Here is a 23617-nt window from a genome sequence, read left to right as displayed (position 1 = left end):
TTGGAGGAAATTAATTTGCATAAACCTCTTCACTTCCAAAAACAGAGAATAGATGATATAAATTTTCTACTGGTGTAACTAACAGTTATGCAGTAGGGTGCGCTACAGATGTCTCAACTTTTAAACACTACCAAAGAAGAACCAATCAAATATTTCTACTTCCGGTACAGTTCGTGCGCCATCTTTGACGCTAAAATAGTCAATCTATGTTATTTTTGTTTTCAAAAAGTATCGAAAAGTATGATAGAACACTAAATCGCATTAAAGAACCGAAGCATACTCCTGGTTTTTACTGTGTCTAACGTGTTATAATAAAGTAAAAGTCTTCGGAAAACATTTCGGCGAGGTGAGAAGCTGAAGTTTTTATGAAGCTAGAATATCATGAAGCTGAAGCTTTATTCTGTTTACTAAAAACTGACTGCAGGAGCTTGATGAACTGTCATTAAAAGAGATGTTAATTACATATTTTACATGGTTTTAGTGATATAGTAACTGCAGACGATCTCCTGTCATACGGACAGCTATTTTCTATCTTAAAAACTTTTAAGCGTAACTTAACGTTACTCAACTTGTTGAAGAGGATAAATGTGCACTTTCAATAGTTTGTTCTTTATTACTAGCGTGCGCATAAAAACTATTTCTTAGTTTAACATCTCGACTGTAGGCCTATATTAAATCACGTTAAAGCAACCAATTTGGCAACAATTGTCATTGTTGGACTTTTCTTGATAGAACTCAAACTTGTTTTGTTGTACATAATAACGCTATATAATTGACGGTTAACCTGACTTTTTAAAAGGTGTGAAAATGTCCATCCAACCACACACGAGTATTGTAAACAAAAGTGTCCAGCATGAAATCAACTTCCCCCGGAACTTAACTTAACTTTTAAAATGATGACTATTTCCCGTCCTGTCATTGATGATGAATTATGTCTAACATTAATGTACACATCCGCTTCCTGGCACAGTGGAATAAAGTCTTATAATTAATATAACCACATTGTCTTTCAGCACACAGTTTGTATATATGGAAAACGGTGTCATAACATTTTTTGGACATTTTCTTGAAACACTACATTTGGCTAAACACCCCATAAATGTAAACAGGTGGTTTTCAAGATATAAAGCAACTTTTCAGTATCAATATTTGCATCATTAGATGTCGCTTGTGGATTTGGGAAAGCGTTTGTTGGAGGCAGCGCGGAAAGGACAGGATGATGAAGTGAGGTCACTTATGGCCAATGGTGCTCCTTTTACTACAGACTGGGTGAGTTGTATTTGCTGCTCAAGCATACTACAAATGCAGACCAATTGCCTATTGTCCGCTATTTATAATCTGCATTTCACTATAACAGCAATGACAATATGTAATATGTTTTAGCTGGGAACCTCGCCGCTTCATTTAGCTGCACAATATGGGCACTACTCCACCGCTGAGGTGCTTCTCCGTGCCGGCGTGAGTAGAGATGCCCGCACTAAAGTCGATCGGACCCCCCTCCACATGGCTGCGGCTGAGGGCCACTCGAGCATCGTTGAATTACTAGTCAAGGTAAGAACAGATGATCTCAGAATAGTATTGGATTGTTTGAATTTTGACATTCTGAATTTTTATTGTTGTTATATCTGATTTTGCTCTTACCTGGGACAGAGTGGAGCAGACATCAATGCAAAAGACATGCTGAAAATGACAGCCTTACACTGGGCTACAGAACATGGGCACAGGGGAGTCGTGGAGCTGTTGGTCAAATACAGTGCTGATACTCACGCCCTCAGCAAGTTTGACAAGACGCCTTTTAACATTGCAGTGGACCGAGGAAACACTGAGCTGATGCTCTTGTTACAGGTGAAAATGAGCTTTTTAATGATGTTGTGCTATTAGATATTAAGGCACACTCTAAAAGTCACCAGCTGCTGTGTATTTAACAATGTTCTTGGGTGAAATCAAGCTGCAGTATCTTAACTTGACTTTATTGTTTGTTATTCTAGGAGGGAATGCAGAACCAAGTGAACATGAATCCAGAGAGGACTATCCTAAGCAGCACATCACCCGCCACCGCCAGCCCTCAGTTCTTCATATCCTCCTCTGGAGTGGTCAATCTCTCTGATATTGTTGTCACCAATTCTAAGGCTAACACAGGTATGAGTTCCATTACATTTTGTTTTTACTCAAAATTTGCCTGCCATTACACTGTTTTACATAATTTTGTTATTTAAAAAATATAATTTTAAATAATGGTCCCTATGACAATGACAATCTATTTTCTATCTTCCCAGTCAAAAATCATTTGAATAACTGATTTTCTTCGTAGTATATTCATTTTGTTGGCTTAAATGTTTGGAGTTTTCTGAGTTTTCTACACTACCGTTCAAAAGTTTGGGGTCTATAAGATTTTAAAGACAAAGACATTAATATCTTTTTAAGCAATGACAGCAAAGACAATTATAATGTTAAAAAGACTTCTATTTCAAATCAATGCTGTTCTTTTGAACTTTATATTAATTTAAGAATCCTATAAAAAGTATCACGGTTTCCAGAAAAATATTAAGCTGCCCAACCGTATTCAACATTTATAATAATAAGAAATGTTTCTTATGCACCAAATATGCATATATTGTAATGAGGAATTCATCAAAGGAATAAATTACATTTTTAAATGCATTAAAATACAAAAAGTGTTCTTTTAAATCAGTCAGTGTTGGGTAAGTTACTGTAAAAAACTAATTAATTACTAGCTACTAATTACATATTTAACAGTGTAATTAGATTAATGTACTAATCACTGTGTCTAAAAAGTATTGCATTACTTATTAGTAATTACTTTCTAAATCCCATATCAAACTCGATCAGTTGAACAATACAAGAATAGACATGAAACTGCTCTTTTAACTCTCTAAAAAAAAAAGATTATATAAAATTGCATAAATTGTTCTGAAACTGACCAAAGTATTTAAAGGGAGAAGGTTACATTAAAAAAATACATTTTAACATTAGACATTACATTTTTATGATAAATCCAATATTGTTTTATATAGAATTGTTCTATTGTCTATGTACTGTATAATACAATTACATCAGAAGTAATTAAATTACAGGAAAATTACACCTCACAATATTACTGTTGTTTCGATCAAATAAATGCAACCTTGGTAAGCTTTATTAAAACGTTGTAAATCTATGATGATTAATTTTCCCTTGAGGTACATCTTAGAAAATGCATTAGTTGTGACATGTTTCTTTAGCAGGGTTCTACGACTGATTGTGCTGCAGTTCATAAGAAAATTACCAGACAACTGGCATTTTATTTACTCACTAAAGCCAATTATTCTTGCATTTTGTGCTTGTTTAATGTTCATTTTAATATTGATATTTGGGAACAACCGTATTAAATAAACCTTTTAAAATTTGAACCTATTTTGGAACTGTGTGCACCTAGAGAATGTTATAGTGTATTTCTGCCTTGCAAACAAGCTGCTTCTATATATTTCTGCAGGAGCTTCAGAGAGTGTGATTGCTGCTGATTCAGTGGATTCTGCCATCCAGCATCTTGTAGGGGAAGATGGCCAGAGAGTCATCACCATAGTAACCGACCAACAGGGAAACCTGCAGTCTGGCAACTTGGGACAGAAATTCTTTGTCACAATGCAGGGGCAGCAAAGTGAGTAGATTGCTGCAGCATTAGTTTATAGTTCTTTTAGGACTTTGATGCAGTATTTATATTCTGACATGCCTGTATATATTAGTGGTTGCAGTGCCAGCGGGCCAGATTTCAGAAGAAATCATAACAGAGGACACCAAACCAGTTCAAACACGGAAGCGGAAATTCGAATCAACCGTAAACCACACAGATGTCAAACATAAGGTGTGACCAATTCTTATTTAAATCTTACTTTTTGAATGCAAAACTAATATCAGGGTTAAAGTCGGCATGAAACGGAAGTTGTGGTAATCTTTTCTTCACTACTGTGTATATCTGAGTGAAACTGCTTCTCGAACAAGAAACAAAATGTAGGGCGGGAATTGATTTTGTCCTTTGAGAATTGATTGGATCAGTGTGGTTTGCTGTTGCTGTGATGTCATATGAGTGACAGGTTGTCCTGCCCTCACACCAGTAAACATGTCATTAGAGAAGAGAAGAGGTGTCGCTGCAAGAGGGAGAGGAAGTTATTCTGATTAAAGATTACAACGGCATGAATTAAATTTTTTTTTTTTTTCATGGATAAGTCATTTATAATAGATATGTCAATATTCCTTTAAAAAAGAAAAAATTGTCAATTTTTGATTTCATGGGGCTCTTTTGAACTTGAGCGAAAAATTAAGTAAAACGTTTAGATATCGAACATTTTTATTCTGTCTTTTTGCAAAACATTCTATTGAGGTTGAATACCATGAAGAAAAATCAGCAGCCTAAAGAACAACCGACTAATATCAATAATACAATAAGAACAAATAAACAAAGTGGCAGCAGCACAAATAAATACACCTGAACAAAGTTCAGCAATTGAAATTACATGTAAAATAACTCTGCATAGTTTTCTTTTAAAAATAAAATATAGATTAGTGAGTGATTTTCATTTTATTTTGTTCATTGATTAACAGTAATGAGTGAGACGTATGGGGGTAGAATTGTTGCATTATTCCAAATAAATAGATTATGATCCACAAATAAATGTAAAGAGATTCACAAAAATATATCAAATGCACAAATAACACAATTAAATGTAAAGAGTTTCACAAAGAATTATAAAACTCACAAATAAATAGAATGAGATTTGCAAATAAAAAATATATTTACAAATGTTGTTTATACCACAAACACAACTCTGCCTGGCATTTATTTGTGAACCGTTTTTGTGCATTTGTAAATCCCCTCATGCATTTGTGAATCGGTTCCTGTACATTTGTAAATCCCCTCACGCATTTGTGAATCGGTTCCTGTACATTTGTAAATCCCCTCACGCATTTGTGGATTTTGAAACACTTCAAGCATCGACGTGCAGACAAATACACAAATAAGTGGACTCCACCCACCCTTTACCTAAGCCAATCAAATAACGGCCACATTGAGCTGACCAATCGTAGCACGTTCTATCTACAACCAATCACGTTAGGCTTTACAATCAGAGTGGTCTTGCCCTGAAATAACTTTGCTTGGTCATCTGCATTGGCTCAAATAGGAAGTGTAGGCTAAGACCCATAATATTGCTTCAGTAAAATGTTTAACATTTGGATTTCGTTAGAGTTAGACCATGAGACTGTGTATCAAGCCAAGACACATTTTTATGAGCCTTTGAAAATGTCAGAGAAACAGCGCTTACGTTATGGGAACAACGCGTTATGGAAGCGTCGCGTTATTCATGATTGAACAGAAAAGCATCAATACATTGCTGACTAATGAATAACTGGATTCAACCTTGTGATAAACACGCGAGTTTGTGTAATATTGGGAAAATTACTGTCACAACAGCTTTTCCCACGTCTTCAGTCAAGTTTTAAATAGCAGGTCCGTGGATCTAATGATTAAATATAGGCTATAACATGCATTTAAAAGTGAAATGCCCAGCAGACAAGCGATTTGAATTTATCCGTTAAAACGCTTGATCACACAAATAATATTTCATAAGAATCAGACTTAATAATATTGTATTGTAAAAGTTACTTACAGCATCCAATATAAATGCAAATATGTATTTTTTCAGCATTGCATTATCCACTCAAAACCCCATTAGCCTACACGCAGTTACATCTTCAATGATGGTCATTTGGGCTGATATTTTGTATTCTGCATAATATTTATGTCCTATAGATAGCTATTTGTCACAACGATTGTGCTTTAAAAGACAAAATCATCCGTTTTGTAATTTATTACATCGTGTCTACCCCGTGCAAGGTTTTCTACATTGGACAAAGGAGCAAATGTGCAAGTGTCCTCCGTATAGTTGCGTGTAGTAGCCGCTACTTCAGAAGAAGAACGGGCATCCGTTTACTATCAGTGAATCATTGTATCACCCTGTACCTCTTCCAGTAGACGCTATCACGAATTATGAATTTTCATGTAGCCAGCATAGTCAATAAAGAAGATTATACGTCATAGATCTTCAGGTAAGAAAACAGACGTCATGGGCAAAATGTGTTAACATTGCAAACATGTTATTTTGACATGATTTGAAACTGCTACGGCAGGGAAGATAATCAGCTATTTGCTTTTGACGCGCCGCTTGACTCCGGTAGAAAGGGTGTTATGATGCTCGGGATCTGTGATGATCATTTGTGTGTAATCCTGAGTTAATAATAAAGAATAATAAATATAAAGAAGCCTTAAACTCCAACAATCTTTTGGAAACGGTGTGTTTTAACCACACAAAGCTAATTTGAATGAAGCGCCCATTACAGATGCTTTCAGGGTTGTCAGTATCTGCAAAATTAATCGGATCCAGTTCTCGCCCCGAGTGTAAAGCCTAACGTGATTGGTTGTAGCGAGAATGTGCTACGATTGGTCAGCACAATGTGGCCGTGATCTGATTGGCTTAGGTAAAGGGTGGGTGGAGTCCACTTATTTGTGGATTTGTCTGCACGCTGACGCTAGAAGTGTTTCAAAATTCCAAAATGTGTGAGGGGATTTACAAATGCACAGGAACCGATTCACAAATGCGTGAGGGGATTTACAAATGGTTCACAAATAAATGCTGGGCCAAGTTGTGTTTGTGGCATAAAACACATTTGTAAATATATATTTTTATTCACAAAGCTAATTTTATTTATTTGTGAGTTTCATATTTTTTTTGTGAAACTCTTTACATTTATTTGTGGATCTTAATCTATTTATTTGTGAATTTGATTTATTTTTGTGAATCTCTTTACATTTATTTGTGGATCATAATCTATTTATTTGGAATAATTGGAACAATTCTACCCCCATAGAGACGGACTGCATCAGGTTTATTAGGAATGCACAGATCCAATATACTGTTACACATGTGTTTTCTTTCTCAACTGTTTGTATATATATACAAACAGTTGAGACTGTTAACTGACTGTGTTTATGAGGATATTTTGACATAATTGTGTGTGTAATCCTCAGTTCAAGCGCAAGAAAATGCAAAAGAGAACTAGATGTAGTATTTTGGGTTCCGAATTTGCATCATCTTTGGCTTGAATGGTTTAAAATCACATTAAAATGCTCACACAGGAAACGATAAGTGAAATCAAAAATTTTATTTTATAAGACGTATCCGATTCCAGAATTGGAATCGATTTTTGATTCCCAACCCTCATGGGGAATTTAATTGTTTGATGTTTTCTGCAGGAGTCCGTTGAGAAGGACAGTAGGGAACTACTGGAACAGCAACTAAAAGAGGCAAACAGAAAAGCCCAGGAGTACCGACAGCAGTTACAAAGAAAGGAACAGGAAGCTGAGCAGTACAGGCTTAAACTAGAAGCCATTGCCAATGGCCAGACCAATGGCTCCAGCACAGAGCCCCAAGAGGAAGTGGTGCTCCAGGAAGAGGAAGAGGAGGAGGAGGTGGTTGGTGAAGAGGAAGTTGTCATGTTGCCAGAAGGGGCCATCATCATTAAGGAGGAGCCCCTTGATTCAACAGCAGGAGAAACAGTGACGTTAGTAGAGGCGGCAGATATCACAGCCACTTCTGAGGACACGCCGTAGCAGTGAACCCAAAGACTCAAACACTCAGGAATTACATACACTCTTCTAGTCTGTGGACCTGGAGAGACATGTTGTATTTATTTATTGTAAATCATAACCTTTTATTTTTCCTTTTTATACTCTTAGCATTCAGTTTCTGTACAGACCTCTACAAAGACGTAGCGTGAATTATATTTAGGTGGTCACAATGATGCTGAGCTGCTCAGATTGGTAGAATAGGAATATCGTTTTCTTTTAACATACAGCGGTGCAAGATGCTTTTCAATCAAGCCCTATTATGCAACTCAAGTGCATACTATACTATTAGTACGCACAATAGTGTACTTAAAGGAATGTTCTGGGTTTAATTCAATCCTTTTTTAGGATTGCAAGGCATGGTTATAGTAATGCACTTTTAATAAAAATAAACTAGAGAAACTGTTAAAACACTTGCATTACTCATTCAGTAAAATGTACTAAGTTGCAAAGTCTATTATTTTAGTCCAAATCGTCCTTTTTGAAGATTTTCTAGGTCAGTGATCTTCTTGCATATTGTGCAGAAATGACTGGGTGTACCATCGTCGTGTTGTCATGACATCAAAGCTGAACGTTTATTGCCTGGCCTCATGTCGTGCCTTATTATAACCATGACTTTTGTTTATTAAAGAATTGAAGGACAAGTCGCATTGCAAATGATGTCGTTATAGCTTAACTTGAACACGGAACATTCCTGAAATAGTGACATGAGAGTGAAGGTTAACAGTATATCATTATTAACAATACTAAACATTATTGAGAGGTAAGACCTCTATTATGTTATGGCTTTGTGTGACATTGACCTGCTCCTGCAGTGTGAGGCATGTCGTATTGATGCAGTCGGCATTAGGTGAGGTGATAATCGAAGTAGCTATGTATTTACTTGAGCAAACTCTTTCATGTTTTATAACACTTTTAGCTGTTTATAAAGATAACTTACTCTATTCAGAGTACAAGAATGAGCAATAGTCTTTGTATCTTCCATAATTTCCTTTGTTCTGTTAGACACTAAATCACAATTTGCATTTCTAAGTTTTGGGCTCTAAAAAGTATGCAGCTTGTCTGTGCTTGCATTCCATGGCGTGGTCCATGTGCCTATTTCGTCTTTCCCTGTAAAATTCCCCAGTTAGCAGCTTTTACTGTCAGTCTTTCAGTGAAGTTATATCATCAGTTGTGTTCAATCTGTGTATGTCAGGTTTTAAAATGTGGGTTATTGAATGCCATAAGAAATTTTATGGAACTAGACCTCAAATGCTTTATAGATTTCCTTCTCATAGAAAAGTTTTGCTTTATCTTTTCTGTTTTTTTTTAGGTACACAGCTGATGATTAACATTCCCCGAATTAAATTTTAAGGGCTTGCATAACTATTATTGTGCACAACTTATTTTTACTCTGTACATAAGAAAATATTTGTTTTCTTCCATCTAAACCCATGAATATTAAGATTTTGAAGGACATTATACTATTTATTGAATGGGTGATTCATTTGGAAAAGACCATGTTTTTCCCTTTTATTTTTCTTGCTTTTTTAATGCATTTAGAATTTCAATTGTACATGATGTGTTCAGCAGTGCTTTATAGGTAAAAAATAGCAATCTTATGTGAAAGTCGACATTAGATGATCTCTGTTGAAATTATTTTCAGGGTTGTTTACACTTTTATTTTCTTGTAAAATTTGTTTCACTGGCAGAATTACTCATCGTATTTCAGTTTGATGGAAGCAAATGCTTAGAGTTTTAACTTAAAGCAGACATAAGCACATGATATATAACACAGATCAACCGGTTTTCCCTAAGATTTCTTGTGTGTATATTTTTACATGTATATTATTTTTGTAATGAAACACTATTGGGGCCTGTCTTTAGTGCATTTGCAGCTGCATTTTATTATCTTGGGTCAAAATAAAATTTTGTGAGGTTTGCTATATCTACTGCTATTTTTTTTGTTGAGAAAATAATCTTTCACTTATTAAAAAAAACCTTATTTATTCACATTTCCCTCGTTGTAAAATTCCTAGGCTTCGCTAGTCCTGATCCCAAACCACTCAATCGAAACGCGTTATTCAGAATGATTGTCCTAATGCGACTTCCGTACCCACGTGACTAGCACAGCCGACAAACGTGAGATATTTCTTTATATTTATATGTAGTACATCATGTAAAAGCAATTGATGTAATTGCAGACACTTTAAGTACATTATTATTATTTTAACGCTTTCTTCTCCTTTACGATACTGAAGAAAATTAGAAGTAACTGTTAGAGAAAAGGCAGAAGCATATCCTGCTCAACTGTTGTGTAGTTCATCTCTCAGTCATGTTTCCAGAACTGAACAATATTCTCAATTCCACCCCAGACAGTTTCAAATCGGTAACTGATTATAGTAATTACATCTCTTTACACGCTTAATGTAACTCACAAAATGCCATTGACTCGAACAGATGTCTTCTGTACTTGTAGAGTGACTTCATCCTGGTGTCTGACAGGCAAGCTGATGCATCATTCCTCATTCATCATTATCTGTCTTTCTATTTACGTGGTAAGTGACCTACTGTACACAGGGAGGACATATTGTGTTAATATACGTTCATTTATAAACTTATATATTTCCAGCTGGCTGTAAGGTGTGTTTTCTGGGTCTTGTTCAGTCCTTCAGCCACTATAGTGCTGTCGGTCAGAGGCTGGTAAGTCTATTTGCTGTATTTTGAGATTTTGATTGTTACATTGATATGACTTGTTCATAAATGTTTCTGTGCAGGGAGTGAGTCTGACCCAGGCAAGAGAGAAGGGCCAGCTAGTGTTTCTCGAAGGACTGAAGGACTCTATCGGAGCTATATTACAGGAGGAAAGAAGTCAGGGGACACAACATTTGAGTTATCTCAGGCATGTATAGCATGCTCCGAAAATCTATTTTGAATACATTTCTCTCCGTGTCCCTCTTACTATATGTTTAAGTCAGATATATAAAGGTAAAAGACTAGTCTTGCCATTTTGTTTTTCTAGGTCCCCAGGTGCTGGATTGAAAGGTCTGTTCAGATTTGTGGAAAGTTCTTTGCGTCGGAATGGAGATAGTGAGGATGGTGAATCATGGGGTCCTCCAGTGTTACTCATAGATGATCTCAGTGTGCTCCTGAGTTTAGGTGTTACTGTTGGAGCAATTCTAGACTTTACCCTCTACTGCCAAGCCACTGTGTGCACTGAGTTACAGGCGAGTCAGAGTCAGTGTTTTTGGGTCAGTGCCTGAAATAATGGCAGGCTATTGATTTAATGCTTCATTGTGTAAAGACATTATTTATTTGTCTTGATATCCAGGGGAATATGGTAATACTGGTGAGATGTGAGGAGGAGGATGTAGATGATGATGAAGAGGGAGCAAACCTGCTCCAGAGGGGACTAGTTCATCAGTGTAACTTGGCATTACATGTGGAGGGGTTACCCACGGGTTACTGCAGGGACATACATGGACAGGTGCGGTTTATTGTTAAAACTCCACTAATACTCTGTAACAAATGGCCCTGATTTAAGCTGACATTTTGATGTTTCTTATGTTTTCCAGATGCAGATTTGGTGGCGACAGAGTGGAGAGACCCTGTACAACCCACGAAAAATATTTCATTTTAAGGTCCATGATAAAGGAGCGTCATTTTTCGCTCTAGGGACTTCTAGTGCTGTTCTCTAAGTTTTCAAATGAAAGTCATACATAATGTCATTGTAGTTGACATTTCATGTAAATGTAGTTTGTTTCATGTAAATAAATAAATAAATGTATATATATATATATATATATATATATATCATCAGTTGCTGTTGTTTTGCTCTCTTGTTGTTTGCATTACTTGTACCCAGTACCCAGTAAACTGGGTGCTAGCAAAAGTATCAACATTAAATGTACAAACATACATCAAGTAAATGCTTTTGTTTAAATGGACACAAGAACAAAGCTCAAAGAAAATCCATAATTATGGTGGGGATATTTGAACATATTTGATTTCTGACTAGTCCTGTGATGTATCCAGGGTGTCCCCTGCCTGTGGCCCGAGACATTAGAAAAGGCTGCTGCATCCCTACGGCCCTGTAGAGCAGTGTTTCTCAACATTAGTCCCGGTGTTTTAGATGTCTCACTATTTAAAACACCCGATTCAACTCATCAGCTTCTTGACATTTTCTGTAGTTTAAACTGCACAGTCGCTTATGTAAAGTCACAGAAGGCGCTGTTGAGCTTATGTTGATTGTTGAGTTGTTTATCTGCCACGCAGATTCATTTCTGCGAATCGATTCCTTTGAACAGTTCGGTTCAAGGCTAATAATCTGGGATGTTGGTTATAAACTGCTGTTAGGATAATATAAATTATTTGGTGTGGTTGTATGGACTGATTCGTTTACGAATCATTTGGAGCGGGTTTTTAACCGGTTCACTGATTCATTAAAAAGTTCCGACTCTTTCTTGAATCGGACGTCGCTAATGTCGCCTTCCATCACTACTGTCTTGAACCCGATAGAATTTCCTGCTTTGCTTGCAGTGAGTGAAAAGCAGAGTGTATGCAACATGCAATCCAAACGATCCAATTTGTCTTATAATTCATTTTATTACTCCGACTTTAGCGTTTTAAGAGTAAGAGCGGAAATTAACTAAGCTCATTTTTTTCAGCTAACGTATACATATTATATTAGTGTATTATAGTACAATTAAATAAGGAAATACTGTTACAAGCGCATAATCACGTGTTATTTTTTTTTACAGTCTATGGTTTAAAGCGACCGCCCTCTTAGACTGGATTGGGCTTGATAATAGACTTCTTGCACGCTTGACGCTTCAGCCTGAAGACAGACAAAGAAGTGTTGTGTTATTAGACCTGTTAGGTTTTAACATGGGCAGTTTATATCTCTCAAGAGGTCGGTGTATTCTTCGGCAGGTGTTCTCTGGCCTACCCACAGTACCCATCATGCTGCTGCGGCCGTACAGCCTCGATGTGTCAGCGCAGCTCCTGCGGACTGAAGCCTTCATAGATGGGCGCTGGGTCTCCGCTGCATCCACATTCCCCGTGTTAGATCCAGCCACTGGAGAAGAAATTGCGAAGGTGTCAAACTGCGGTACTAAGGAAGCTCAAGACGCTGTCAATGCTGCATACAAAGCGTTTCACCTGTGGAAGAGTCATACTGCCAAGGTGAAATTAATATGTGTGGGACATGTTATTATTTTGCAGGATTGTCATTTATAGCTATCTGCAGTAGACTTAATTATTTACAAGAACTAACCGGTACGTTAACCATATTTACGACAGTTTTTTAAAACGTACTGGGGTGGTTAAATGGTAATATGGCGCTTTGATATGTATTACACACACCGTGGTATTTATGGTACTCAAAGGTAAAGATCCACCTTTTCCACTCATTATTTAGAAAAATATTCACTTTAGTTGCAATTGTTTTAAAAACAGGTCATATTTCTCCCGAAAATAAACAAAAATGTAACCTATGTTGCATAAGTCTATTTACATAGTGCCATAGTGTTGCATTAATACATTTATTGAGCAAGGGTGCATTAAATCGAACAAAAGTGACAAAATCCTTTTAGAATGTTAGAGAAATGTTCTATTTCAAATAAATGCTGCACTTTTGAACTTTCTATTCATCAAATAATACTAAAAAATTAGCACCATATCAGCATATTAGAATCAGAAATTGTAATAATATTTCACAATATTACTGTTTTAGTATTTTATTTTTTTATAAACAAAGTTATAATTTAATTTGATAAAATCAGTACTCCTCATATTGATTTCTCTTTACAGGAAAGAAGCATTTTGTTGCGGAAATGGTTCGATCTCATCATTCAGCACAGGGATGATCTTGCCAAGTTGATCACAGCAGAGTGTGTAGGTGTACAGACCTATTACATAAAGTGTACAACTTCTTAACGTGTCCATTTACAAGGATCCAGATATTAGGAGTTATAACACATATGTCTGTACAGGGGAAGCCCATGAAGGAGTCTCTTGGAGAGATTACATATTCTGCCTCCTTTCTGGAGTGGTTCTCTGAAGAGGCCAGACGTGTATATGGAGATATTGTTGCACCTTCAGCCAAGGACCGCAAGATCCTGTTACTCAAGCAGCCGGTGGGAGTGGCTTCCATCATCACACCTGTGAGACTTCCTTCTTCCTTCTGATAAAATAACACCGTCAAGATCGGTGAGCTAAACTAAAACTGCCAGTTGTAATTTTCTACTTTCTCTCCCTACAGTGGAATTTCCCCAGTGCCATGATAACCAGGAAGGTGGGCGCAGCACTTGCGGTGGGCTGTACTGTAGTGGTGAAGCCGGCTGAGGACACACCTCTCTCTGCTCTGGCCCTTGCTGAGGTCTGTCGGTTTCCATTAAAGCCTACTTAACTTGATATTAAACTAGTCTGCATTATAGATGCACTACAGTTCAAATGTTTGGAGTCATTAAGATTTTAATTTTTTATGACTTCTCAGCAGAGCATGCCCAGTGCGTGCCATATTCAGCTCTATGCCAAATCGCTCCACTCAGTCACTTACGGCCCAAGCGAACGCTCCACTCATGTACTGCTCACGCTCATCGGTTGAACAAGGTTTGCTCAAATCCTGCTCTGAAATGAAATTTCTATGTACTAAACGTTTCAAACTTTCTGTTTTAATAAATTTCTTGAATAAATGTCTTAATTATAGTAGGCCTGTAGATAAATTGACTGAACAATTATTTTTGGCTATAAATTCCCCCTGTAGACAATAATTTGATCACTTGAAACTCATCTTTGATCACCAAAATGACATATTTAAACGTTTTTTCCTTGAAAAAAAAATATTCATGTCTTAAAATATCTTGAATGTAACTCTACACCCTTGCCTCATTTAGTATACCTGGTTCTATGAATATGCAAATTAGCCCCGCCTCCACTCTCTCACACCAGCTCAGAGATCCACTTGTTGACGATCACACATTGACCAGGGGTGCGTTTCCCAAAAGCATCGTTGGCCAACTATGATCGCAATTTCCATTGAACTCTATTGGTAACGACGGAACTTGCGACCATAGTTGGCTTTGGGAAACGCACCCCTGATTGGTTACAAGGTAGTTTGTGACGTCAGAAACACCAGCGATTTCAAACCGTGTTTTTTATACTGTCTTTGGTTCACAGCAGTTTTAAGGAGACTTAAAAGCATATTAAAAACACCATATAGACATATAAACAACATTTAAAATCTTGATTTTCACCACAGGGGGACTTTAAAATAGGGCTGAACCATTAATTGCATTTGCGATAATATCGCGATATGATGAAATGCGATTTTGTAACCGCAAAAGCTGTGATTACACTGGTACCGTGACACGCGAGAGAAAAGCAGTCAGCAGATCAAGCATCAACTTGGCACTCTACGCATTTAGGTCTGGCATAAAGGAAAGAACAGTTTATTTTTTTATATATGTGATATTGTGTTATTTATTCTCTCTCCAACAATTCTGGATGGATTCACAGAATTTCAGAATCGAGTCTGAGCTTAGTTTTTAAACACAGATGCGTGATGACGCTGCGCGTGCTTTAGAAACAACCGTATTCTGCTTGCTTCTAATTTCTCTCTCACTCACACACACACACGACACCGCTCGAACCTTCCGAAGAAATAAGCTTTCATAAAGTTCGGGGTTTAAGCGAATTACTAGGACAGTCGCGGGCTTCATTGCACAGGTTTTGCCGCTTTGATGTTACTCTTGCAGTGCGCAGTCTTGGCCGCCGCAATTTTCCTTACAAATGCTCCACAAAGGCATTATTTATGTCTTTTGGAATGCAGTTGGCTTTTATATTAAAAATGTGAAAATCACTGAGAAAACTGCTTTCATTTTAAAATACTAACGCGCGCTTTGTGAGCGACTCATTGGTTAAATGTACTTGCATCTCAAAATGCTTTTGACACGAAATTAATGTAAACACGGTCAGTTATATTTTAAACCAACAGGACAAACCACATTTACAATTTCAAAAGAGATATGTGCATTAGTGTGAATGCAGCTTATCGTATAGGGGGAAAATCACTCCAGCTCTTGAATGGACAAAGTTCAGACAGCCTACTTTAAATACTGAAAGCACTCTTTGTTTATTGCTTGTAATGTTGTTGTTTTTTCCTCTTTATTTATTTACTAGCTTTTATATTTTGAAGCTATATTAGTTTATAGCCTATTTAAAATATATATATATATATATATATATATATATATATAATGTATTTACACTGTATCACATGCTCTAAATCTCAGACATTCTAAATCTGATTCAGCATGTTCAATCGGCGAAAACAAGCTTCAACAGATCCCAACAGACTCAGTGGTAACAAACGGATCTGACAGAACCCGATGAATTGTCTTGCCGTCTGTCGGTGTAGTGTGAAGTGGCCTTTTTAATGATTTCTGAAGGATCATGTGACACTGAAGCCTGGAGTAATGATGCTGAAAATTCAGCTTTGCCATCACAGCAATGAATCAAAATAAAGTAAAATAGAAAAGAATTATTTTAAATTGTAAAAATCTTATCTTATCGACCCCAAACTTTTGAAAGGTAATGTATATGAAAGAATTTATAATCTATTGTAATCCTATCTAGTTGTCGGTTCAGGCTGGCATTCCTCCAGGGGTGTTTAATGTGGTGCCCTGCTCAAGAGAAAAGACCCCTGCTGTGGGAGAGCTGCTCTGCACGGACCCTCTAGTGGCCAAAATCTCATTTACGGGTTCCACGGCCACTGGCAAGGTTAACATCCACCCAACATCTCATTTATGTGTGCAGTCGACATTTAATGTTCGCCATAATTTAGTAATTGCCTAAGTGAATGCTTTTGCAGATATTACTAAGACATGCTGCAGGAACGGTCAAAAAGGTCTCCATGGAGTTAGGAGGACACGCCCCCTTTATTGTATTCGACAGCGCAGATGTTGATAAAGCCGTTGCTGGAGCGATGGCCTCCAAATTCCGGAACTCAGGCCAGGTGAATGTTATTTCAATCTTTTTAAATCACAATAATGTACACAATAAAGTTATTGCTTAGTTATTTTTATTGTAAATTCAGAAATAATCTGCTAGCATGAGGAATTAATTATTTTTCATTTAAATAAATATATTTGAATAATAACTTATTTATTTAAATTAAATAATGAATTTTATATTAAATTATATTAAGCATTACAGTAATGGGAATTGTGAGGAAAATGCGCTTAATTTTCATGAAAAAATCTTAAAGGGTTAGTTCACCCAAAAATGAAAATTATGTCATTAATGACTCAAACCTCATGTCGTTCCAAGCCCGTAAGACCTCCATTCATCTTCGGAACACAGTTTAAGATATTTTAGATTCAGTCCGAGAGCTTTTTGTCCCTCCATTGAAAATCTATGTACGGTATACTGTCCTTGTCCAGAAAGGCAATAAAGACATCATCAAAGTAGTCCATGTGACCTCAGTGGGTTAGTTAGAATTTTTTGAAGCATCGAAAATACATTTTGTTCCAAAAATAACAAAAATTACGACTTTATTCAGCATTGTATTCTCTTCCGGTTCTGTTGTCAATCCGCGTTCATGAGTCCTCTGACGTAAGACGAGCTGACGTGTTATCTGGTGCGCCCAAGCTTCGTTTACAGTCTGAGGGAGACGCACGCTGTAAACAGAACAATCTTTGCAAACATGTGTAAGAATTTCGACACAGGGGAAGACTTGCATTTTTTTTAACCAAACATATTTATTTGAACCCGAATACACGGACACGTCAGCGTGCGTCTTACGTCAGCAGCGTCACTGGCCTCGTGAATGCGGATTGACAATAGAACCGGAAGAGAATACAATGCTGAATAAAGTCATCGTTTTTGTTATTTTTGGAACAAAATGTATTTTCGATGCTTCAAAAAATTCTAACTAACCCACTGAGGTCACATGGACTACTTTGATGATGTCTTTATTGCCTTTCTGGACAAGGACAGTATACCGCACATAGATTTTCAATGGAGGGACAGAAAGCTCTCGGACTAAATCTAAAATATCTTAAACTGTGTTCCGAAGATGAATGGAGGTCTTACGGGCTTGGAACGACATGAGGGTGAGTCATTAATGACATAATTTTCATTTTTGGGTGAACTAACCCTTTAATAGTATTAATTAATTAATGCAAAATATTTCTTTTTGAGATTCACTTAAACTAGGGATGCACCGATATAAAAATTTTGACTGATACCGATAACTCTTTATATTTGAAAGCCGATAATGAACATATTGGCCGATAAATCTAAATCCAAATTTTTACATCATTTTTGAGAGCCTGATTACAAAAACAAAAGTCTCACCGATAAAAGCCATGTCCCAAGCACACTATTATAATGCTCTCATTATAATTTTATGTGCCTCTATTACAGACTTGTGCTGCACTTCTCACACTTAACTGTATTTTCATTTTTGAAGTAATTCCAATCATATTTCAAGCAATTCAAAACCATCATGTCGAACAGTGCGTATCTGCAGTGTCTCAGCTGAAGGAAATAATCCATAATTTATCGGCTTTAATATTATCAGCCAAATTTTCTTATCGGGCCGATAACGATAACATTAAAATGAACATATATCTGCCCATACCAATATGGTGGCCGATATATCGTGTATCCATAACCTAAACAGTTTAGTGAATATTTTTCATCAACAATGAGTAAAATAGTGGAACTACAGGTAGTCATCAGGATTCAGTACAATGATATTCTTTGAAGTGCCTTTGAGTAGCATGTAAATATCATGGTGTATATGACATTTTTGTTACCAGCTATTCTCCTCACTCGTAACGCATCTTGTGCTCATCTCTGCTGTAGACCTGTGTGTGCTCCAACCGCTTTTTGGTGCAGAGTGGGATTCACGATGCTTTCATGGAAAAGCTGGCGAAGGCTATGGATGGCGAACTGAAGATTGGCCACGGCTCGGAGCCCACCACCACACAGGGGCCGCTCATCAACACCCGCGCCGCAGAGAAGGTGCCTCATGTCACTGTCAGTCAGCACACACACCTGGGTTGCCGGGTCTGCCTATCAGAACCAGTCCAATTGCTAATCAAAACTAGCCCAATCAGGGGCGAAAATTTCATCAAAATGTTGGGGAGGACAATAAACATAAACAATTCTCAAGAGCAATTTTTGAAGGGGACACCAATAATACAGGCAAAATTGTACTTGCAAGGATACGTGTACACAGAGGAAAGCCTTACTATTATTAGTGTAGCATGGAGGAGACCGTTCCATTATCCTTCTTCTCAAAGTTTCTTTCTGGTTTAATGAAATAGCTGACTAAATTGACCAAACAATTCTTCAAAACAATACATTTTTTTGTAAATAAGTTGATTTGTGTAAACAACTTATTTACAAAAAATGTGTGGTTTTAAAGAATTTTTTGGTCAATTTAGTCAGCTTTTTCATTCATCAAGCCACCAAAATACAATGGCATATTTTTACATACCTTTAGAACAACCGAATCAAGCCCAGTGTATAGTGTATATTGTGTGTATAGATAGATAATGTAGAAAAAGTGACACAATTTTATGCAACTGAGATGACGTGAACCGTGTTTTATTTACTACGGAAAAGTCGATTGGGCTCATAGACCCCAAAGATAAATGAGGGTTAAAGTAGCATTTAGATGTTTTTACACAGACATAAATAATATTATGACGTTTTAAAAATAAAATGTAAAATATTTATATTTGAAATTATTTACAACATGAAAAGATACTTTAAATGTGAAATTAAAACCGCCAGTAGGAGGCAGTAAGTCACTGTTAATGAGTGAGTCATTGAGATTCATTCAACTGATTGTTCAAAAAGCTGATTCATTCAGTAAGGAAAGACCTCTGTGTGTTTCTTCTCAGTGCTGTGGCTTAGTTTTAAACTATTTTCGTTGGCAATATGGGGTCTAAAATATCACTTAGTTAATATTAACTTCTTGTTTATTAAACTTGTATAAAATCAAAATCACATTTGTTATCATGCTGATATCTGGAGAAAAACTGCACTCTCTTCGTGTGATATTATATTAGATTAACTATATTAAATGATATAAACCGACTAAATCACAGTGAAAACGTTAAAATCTAAATGCGCACCCGGACTAGTCTAATCTACAAGAGTGACGTTACATCACGTAGTGTATGCGTACACTGTGTGGGTGTGTGTGTGTGGGGATATACTGTATTAAACAAGCTATGTAAACGCAGACTGTATTAAACAAGGGTAACGTTATAATCGCTAACATACAGTTAGCAGACTACATCAGTGACAAAAGTAGCTACATTGGTACACAAGTTTGACATTTGTTTTTTGACATGATTTATTAATGACTCAGCATCATCTATATTAAAGAGAAAATAATCACTTCATCTGATGTTTAAAGTGAATAAAATAACATTGACTTCCTGGAGTTCCACAACTACTCAAAAACTTAGTTCATCTCTCCCGCCACCGGAATGTGTGTGTGTCGGTGGTGAGGTAAAAGGGGCGGAGGCAGTGGACCAAAGCACTGTGAGGCAAGGGAGGGGGGTCTCACAATGTTTAAAACGTTTTTAGTTGTTGCCCCGTTTGCATTTGTATTATTTTATTTCTTAAACAATTATTGTAAGAATATATCATTATTTTATTTACAACACACATATTTTAATGATATTTTAGGGGGGACCCCCCGACCCCCCCGCGATTTCCGCCTATGAGCCCAATCGCGGCAAAAACTAGCCTATCTGGCGTTCCAGGGGGTAAAAAGTGAGGTTGTGACTTCACTTCACTAAAACAACAACCCGTGGTAACCGTGTAAAAGTAGCCTGATTTGTCAACACTGACACACACACAGATAGATCATGTGAAGGAAATTTGGTTGACATGACAGGATTTAATGCTGTTGTTTCTCTCAGGTGGAGGGTCAGGTTGCAGATGCTGTGGCACAGGGAGCAGTCATAGTTCGAGGTGGGAAGAGGCTGGAGGGCTCCTTCATGCAGCCCACCCTGCTGTCTAATGTCACAACTGACATGCTCTGTATGCGGGAGGAGACCTTCGGACCCCTTATTCCTGTTGTTAAGTGAGTATTTTCAGGTTATTGTATTATGTTACTTACAAATGTAGTAATTTAAAACATTTTCTTTTTCATTACAGATTTATCTATCTACAGATTTCATTATATTATCAACATAATTTGAGTGAAAAGTTTCATTTATTTTTATCAAAATATTTAGATTTCCAAAATTAAAATCACAACATGTTTTGCGAATAGGTTTTAATGAGCGAGATGTTTCAGGTTGAATGATTTAACATGTCTGGGTGAGTCTTCCACCAGCTGCTGACTGTTTTTTCTTCTTCTCCAGGTTCAACACAGAACAGGAGGCACTTGCTATTGCCAATGCATCTCCTGTTGGTTTAGCAGGTTTGTCCATTTGTACAAATGAATCATGTTTTTTTTTTCTAATGTATTCTCTACATTTCAGAATTTACAAAGTGTTTTTTTCTGGACAGTCTTGATTTTGGTCACTTTTTCTCACATGCCTGTTTATTTACTTTCTTTAAGTAAATTGCAGTTAAAAGTTAACTCTTATGTTAAAAATCTGGGGGTCACTTTTTACTATGAGATGAGGTTTGACAAACAAATAAATTCTGTAGTTAGGGCCAGCTTTTTTCAACTAAAGTGTCTTCGTAAGTTAAAGTATATTCTAACTTTTAAGGATTTGGAGATAGTAATACATGTTCTCATATCCACAAGACTCGACTACTGTAATGCTCTGTATGCTGGAATTAGTCAATCATCAATTTCACGATTTAGTTTGTTCAAAATGCTGCAGCTCGTTTCCTTACTGGGACAAAAAAAAAGGGGGGAACATATTGCACCTATTCTGGCAGCTCTCCATTGGCTACCTGTGAAACAGAGAATTGATTTTAAGGTTTTAACTTATGTGTTTAAAGCTCTAAATGGATTTGCCCCTTTTTATATATCTGAACTTTTAAGTTTATATTCTCCACAAAGATCACTTAGATCGTCATCTAAGTTATTATTAAACGTCCCGAAAACCCACCTAAAAACAAAGGGTGATAGGTCTTTCTCAGTTTATGCGCCAAAACTATGGAATACACTTCCACTATCTATTAGAAAAATGTGTCTAAATGCTGTATGTATTTCTGTAAAGATTATGTAATTTGTCCTTTTTTAAATGTTGCTACTAGGTTCTTATTTTATTTATGATTTTTTTTGTGTGTTTTTGGTTTAAATTCTTTATGGTTTACCTGAATGTGCAACTGTGATGAGACTGTGACGCACTTTGGTCAACATTCGTGTTTTTTTAAGGTGCTATAGAAATAAACTTGACCTTGACCTATTTATTATCAGACATGGTTGAAAAGATGATGAGTGTTTCTTATTGTTTGAAAGACTTGTACAGTAAACTACATTAGAATTTTGAATATATATTATGGAACCACAAAGATCACATTTTCCTTTAGCTCTATTGTACCCTAATGTATCTGGATGGCCAAGTGAGTGCACCCCATTAGAGGGCTGTAAATAAAGCAAACAAGAACAGCTAGCTCTTTTCTTTTTCAGTGGCATAGGATTCAAAACTGTTTTCTTTCAACAGGTTACTTTTACTCCAGAGACATCAGTCAGATCTGGCGAGTGGCCGAGCAGATGGAGGTGGGCATGGTCGGGGTCAACGAAGGTCTGATCTCCACCACAGAAGCCTCTTTTGGTGGAATCAAACAGTCTGGACTGGGCAGAGAAGGATCCAAATATGGCATTGATGAGTATCTGGAAGTAAAGTACATGTGTTTGGGGGGACTCTCTCCTTGAAGACAATGGTTGCTAGCGGTTAGAGCAAAAAATACAATTGTAGTGTTCCATCATTAAAGCAAGACCATCATAAAAAACATAATCTGCAAAACACTGTGAACCATTCTCTCTTTTGGTCAGATCTAACTGAATATTGACTATAAGAATCGATGTTCTCAAATAGCAGAGACATTTTGATGACTGGTATTTTAGATATTTGCTGTAAAAAGTGGGTGGTACAAATTGCCCTCTTTCATATTCTGTCCATCATAACTGATTGTAGTAACCTAGTTGCTCTGAAAATAAGACTTAACATACACTGCAAAAAAAAATCTTTATTTTTATGTAAAAATAGCTAAACATCTTTAAAACAAGACAAGCCTATTTTTGTGTAATTGTGTAAGATGAGATTTCTTTAATATCTAAAATTTTTGTGAATTATTTTTTATCAAGTTTCATTTTGTTTTTGTTTTTTTGCAGTGTAGCTGATTCATTTAGGCACAAAAATATAAGCAAATCCAATTTATGATTAAGGATGAACAAATATAGGGATTGGGGGTTGATCCAGGGAGAAATAAAAACACAACTTTTCTAAAAAAAATGCTATTCCAGAGTGTAAATGTTAAACTTACTAAGTGTTCTATTTTTGTAAATCTAGAAATAGAGTAAGACTGCTAAACGAAACATTGACTGTGAAGGTTGTTTGTTTCTCTTTTGTAAGTCGCTTGGGATAAAAGCTTCTGCAAAATGTAGAAATCTAAATCGAAATGATGGGATATATTTGGGTGCTTAAACTGTTCTGATTTGAGATATTGAAGTATAGAGATTTGTCTAGTTAACAAAGTTGTCATTGTGGCCAAATGTTGTGCCAATGTATTTTTTTAAAAATGAAATTGTCCTCCATTTTAGTGTTTTTTTTTTAATTGTTGTAAATATTAATTGTCAATTGATATACCTTGTATTGTAAACTGTGTATGTTTAGAAGTATATTCATTTTCGTACTTAGGATTGTAATGTTTGCAGATAAGTGCATGAAGATGTAAAGACTAATAAATACAGCTGAAACTTTAACTCTGGACATTTCAACTTCTGCTATTAGTGATGAAATGGCT

The 23617-nt window shown here is 36.4% G+C and overlaps 3 protein-coding genes across 3 annotated transcripts; all 3 read left to right on the top strand.

Moving 5' to 3' along the window:
* The first annotated feature begins 151 nt into the window (after positions 1–151).
* gabpb2b (GA binding protein transcription factor subunit beta 2b) lies at positions 152–9605 on the top strand. The gene is made up of 8 exons (XM_077217803.1): positions 152–346; positions 1162–1269; positions 1384–1551; positions 1651–1845; positions 1989–2139; positions 3494–3658; positions 3744–3862; positions 7307–9605. Exons 2-8 carry the CDS (start codon positions 1162–1164, stop codon positions 7661–7663), a joined length of 1263 nt encoding a protein of 420 aa, XP_077073918.1. The 5' UTR covers positions 152–346; the 3' UTR covers positions 7664–9605.
* Positions 9606–9740: 135 nt separating this feature from the next.
* elp6 (elongator acetyltransferase complex subunit 6) lies at positions 9741–11403 on the top strand. Its single transcript, XM_077205242.1, has 7 exons — positions 9741–10046; positions 10137–10215; positions 10290–10360; positions 10435–10559; positions 10680–10884; positions 10989–11144; positions 11233–11403. The coding sequence occupies exons 1-7, from the start codon at positions 9993–9995 to the stop codon at positions 11353–11355; spliced, it is 813 nt and encodes a 270-aa protein (XP_077061357.1). The 5' UTR covers positions 9741–9992; the 3' UTR covers positions 11356–11403.
* A 713-nt stretch (positions 11404–12116) lies between these two features.
* Positions 12117–23576, top strand: aldh5a1 (aldehyde dehydrogenase 5 family, member A1 (succinate-semialdehyde dehydrogenase)). The gene is made up of 11 exons (XM_077217771.1): positions 12117–12195; positions 12590–12841; positions 13469–13552; positions 13651–13821; positions 13920–14036; positions 16295–16438; positions 16530–16673; positions 18530–18688; positions 20608–20771; positions 21055–21113; positions 22315–23576. The coding sequence occupies exons 1-11, from the start codon at positions 12139–12141 to the stop codon at positions 22524–22526; spliced, it is 1563 nt and encodes a 520-aa protein (XP_077073886.1). The 5' UTR covers positions 12117–12138; the 3' UTR covers positions 22527–23576.
* Positions 23577–23617: the final 41 nt, after the last annotated feature.

This window comes from Siphateles boraxobius, unplaced genomic scaffold (genome assembly GCF_051911475.1).
Source record: "Siphateles boraxobius isolate OS27281-9 unplaced genomic scaffold, OSU_SipBor_1 12, whole genome shotgun sequence".
Classification (NCBI taxonomy): Eukaryota; Metazoa; Chordata; class Actinopteri; order Cypriniformes; family Leuciscidae; genus Siphateles; species Siphateles boraxobius.
The sequence above is the reverse complement of the archived record's forward strand: the minus strand, read 5'-3'. Positions and strand labels throughout refer to the sequence as shown.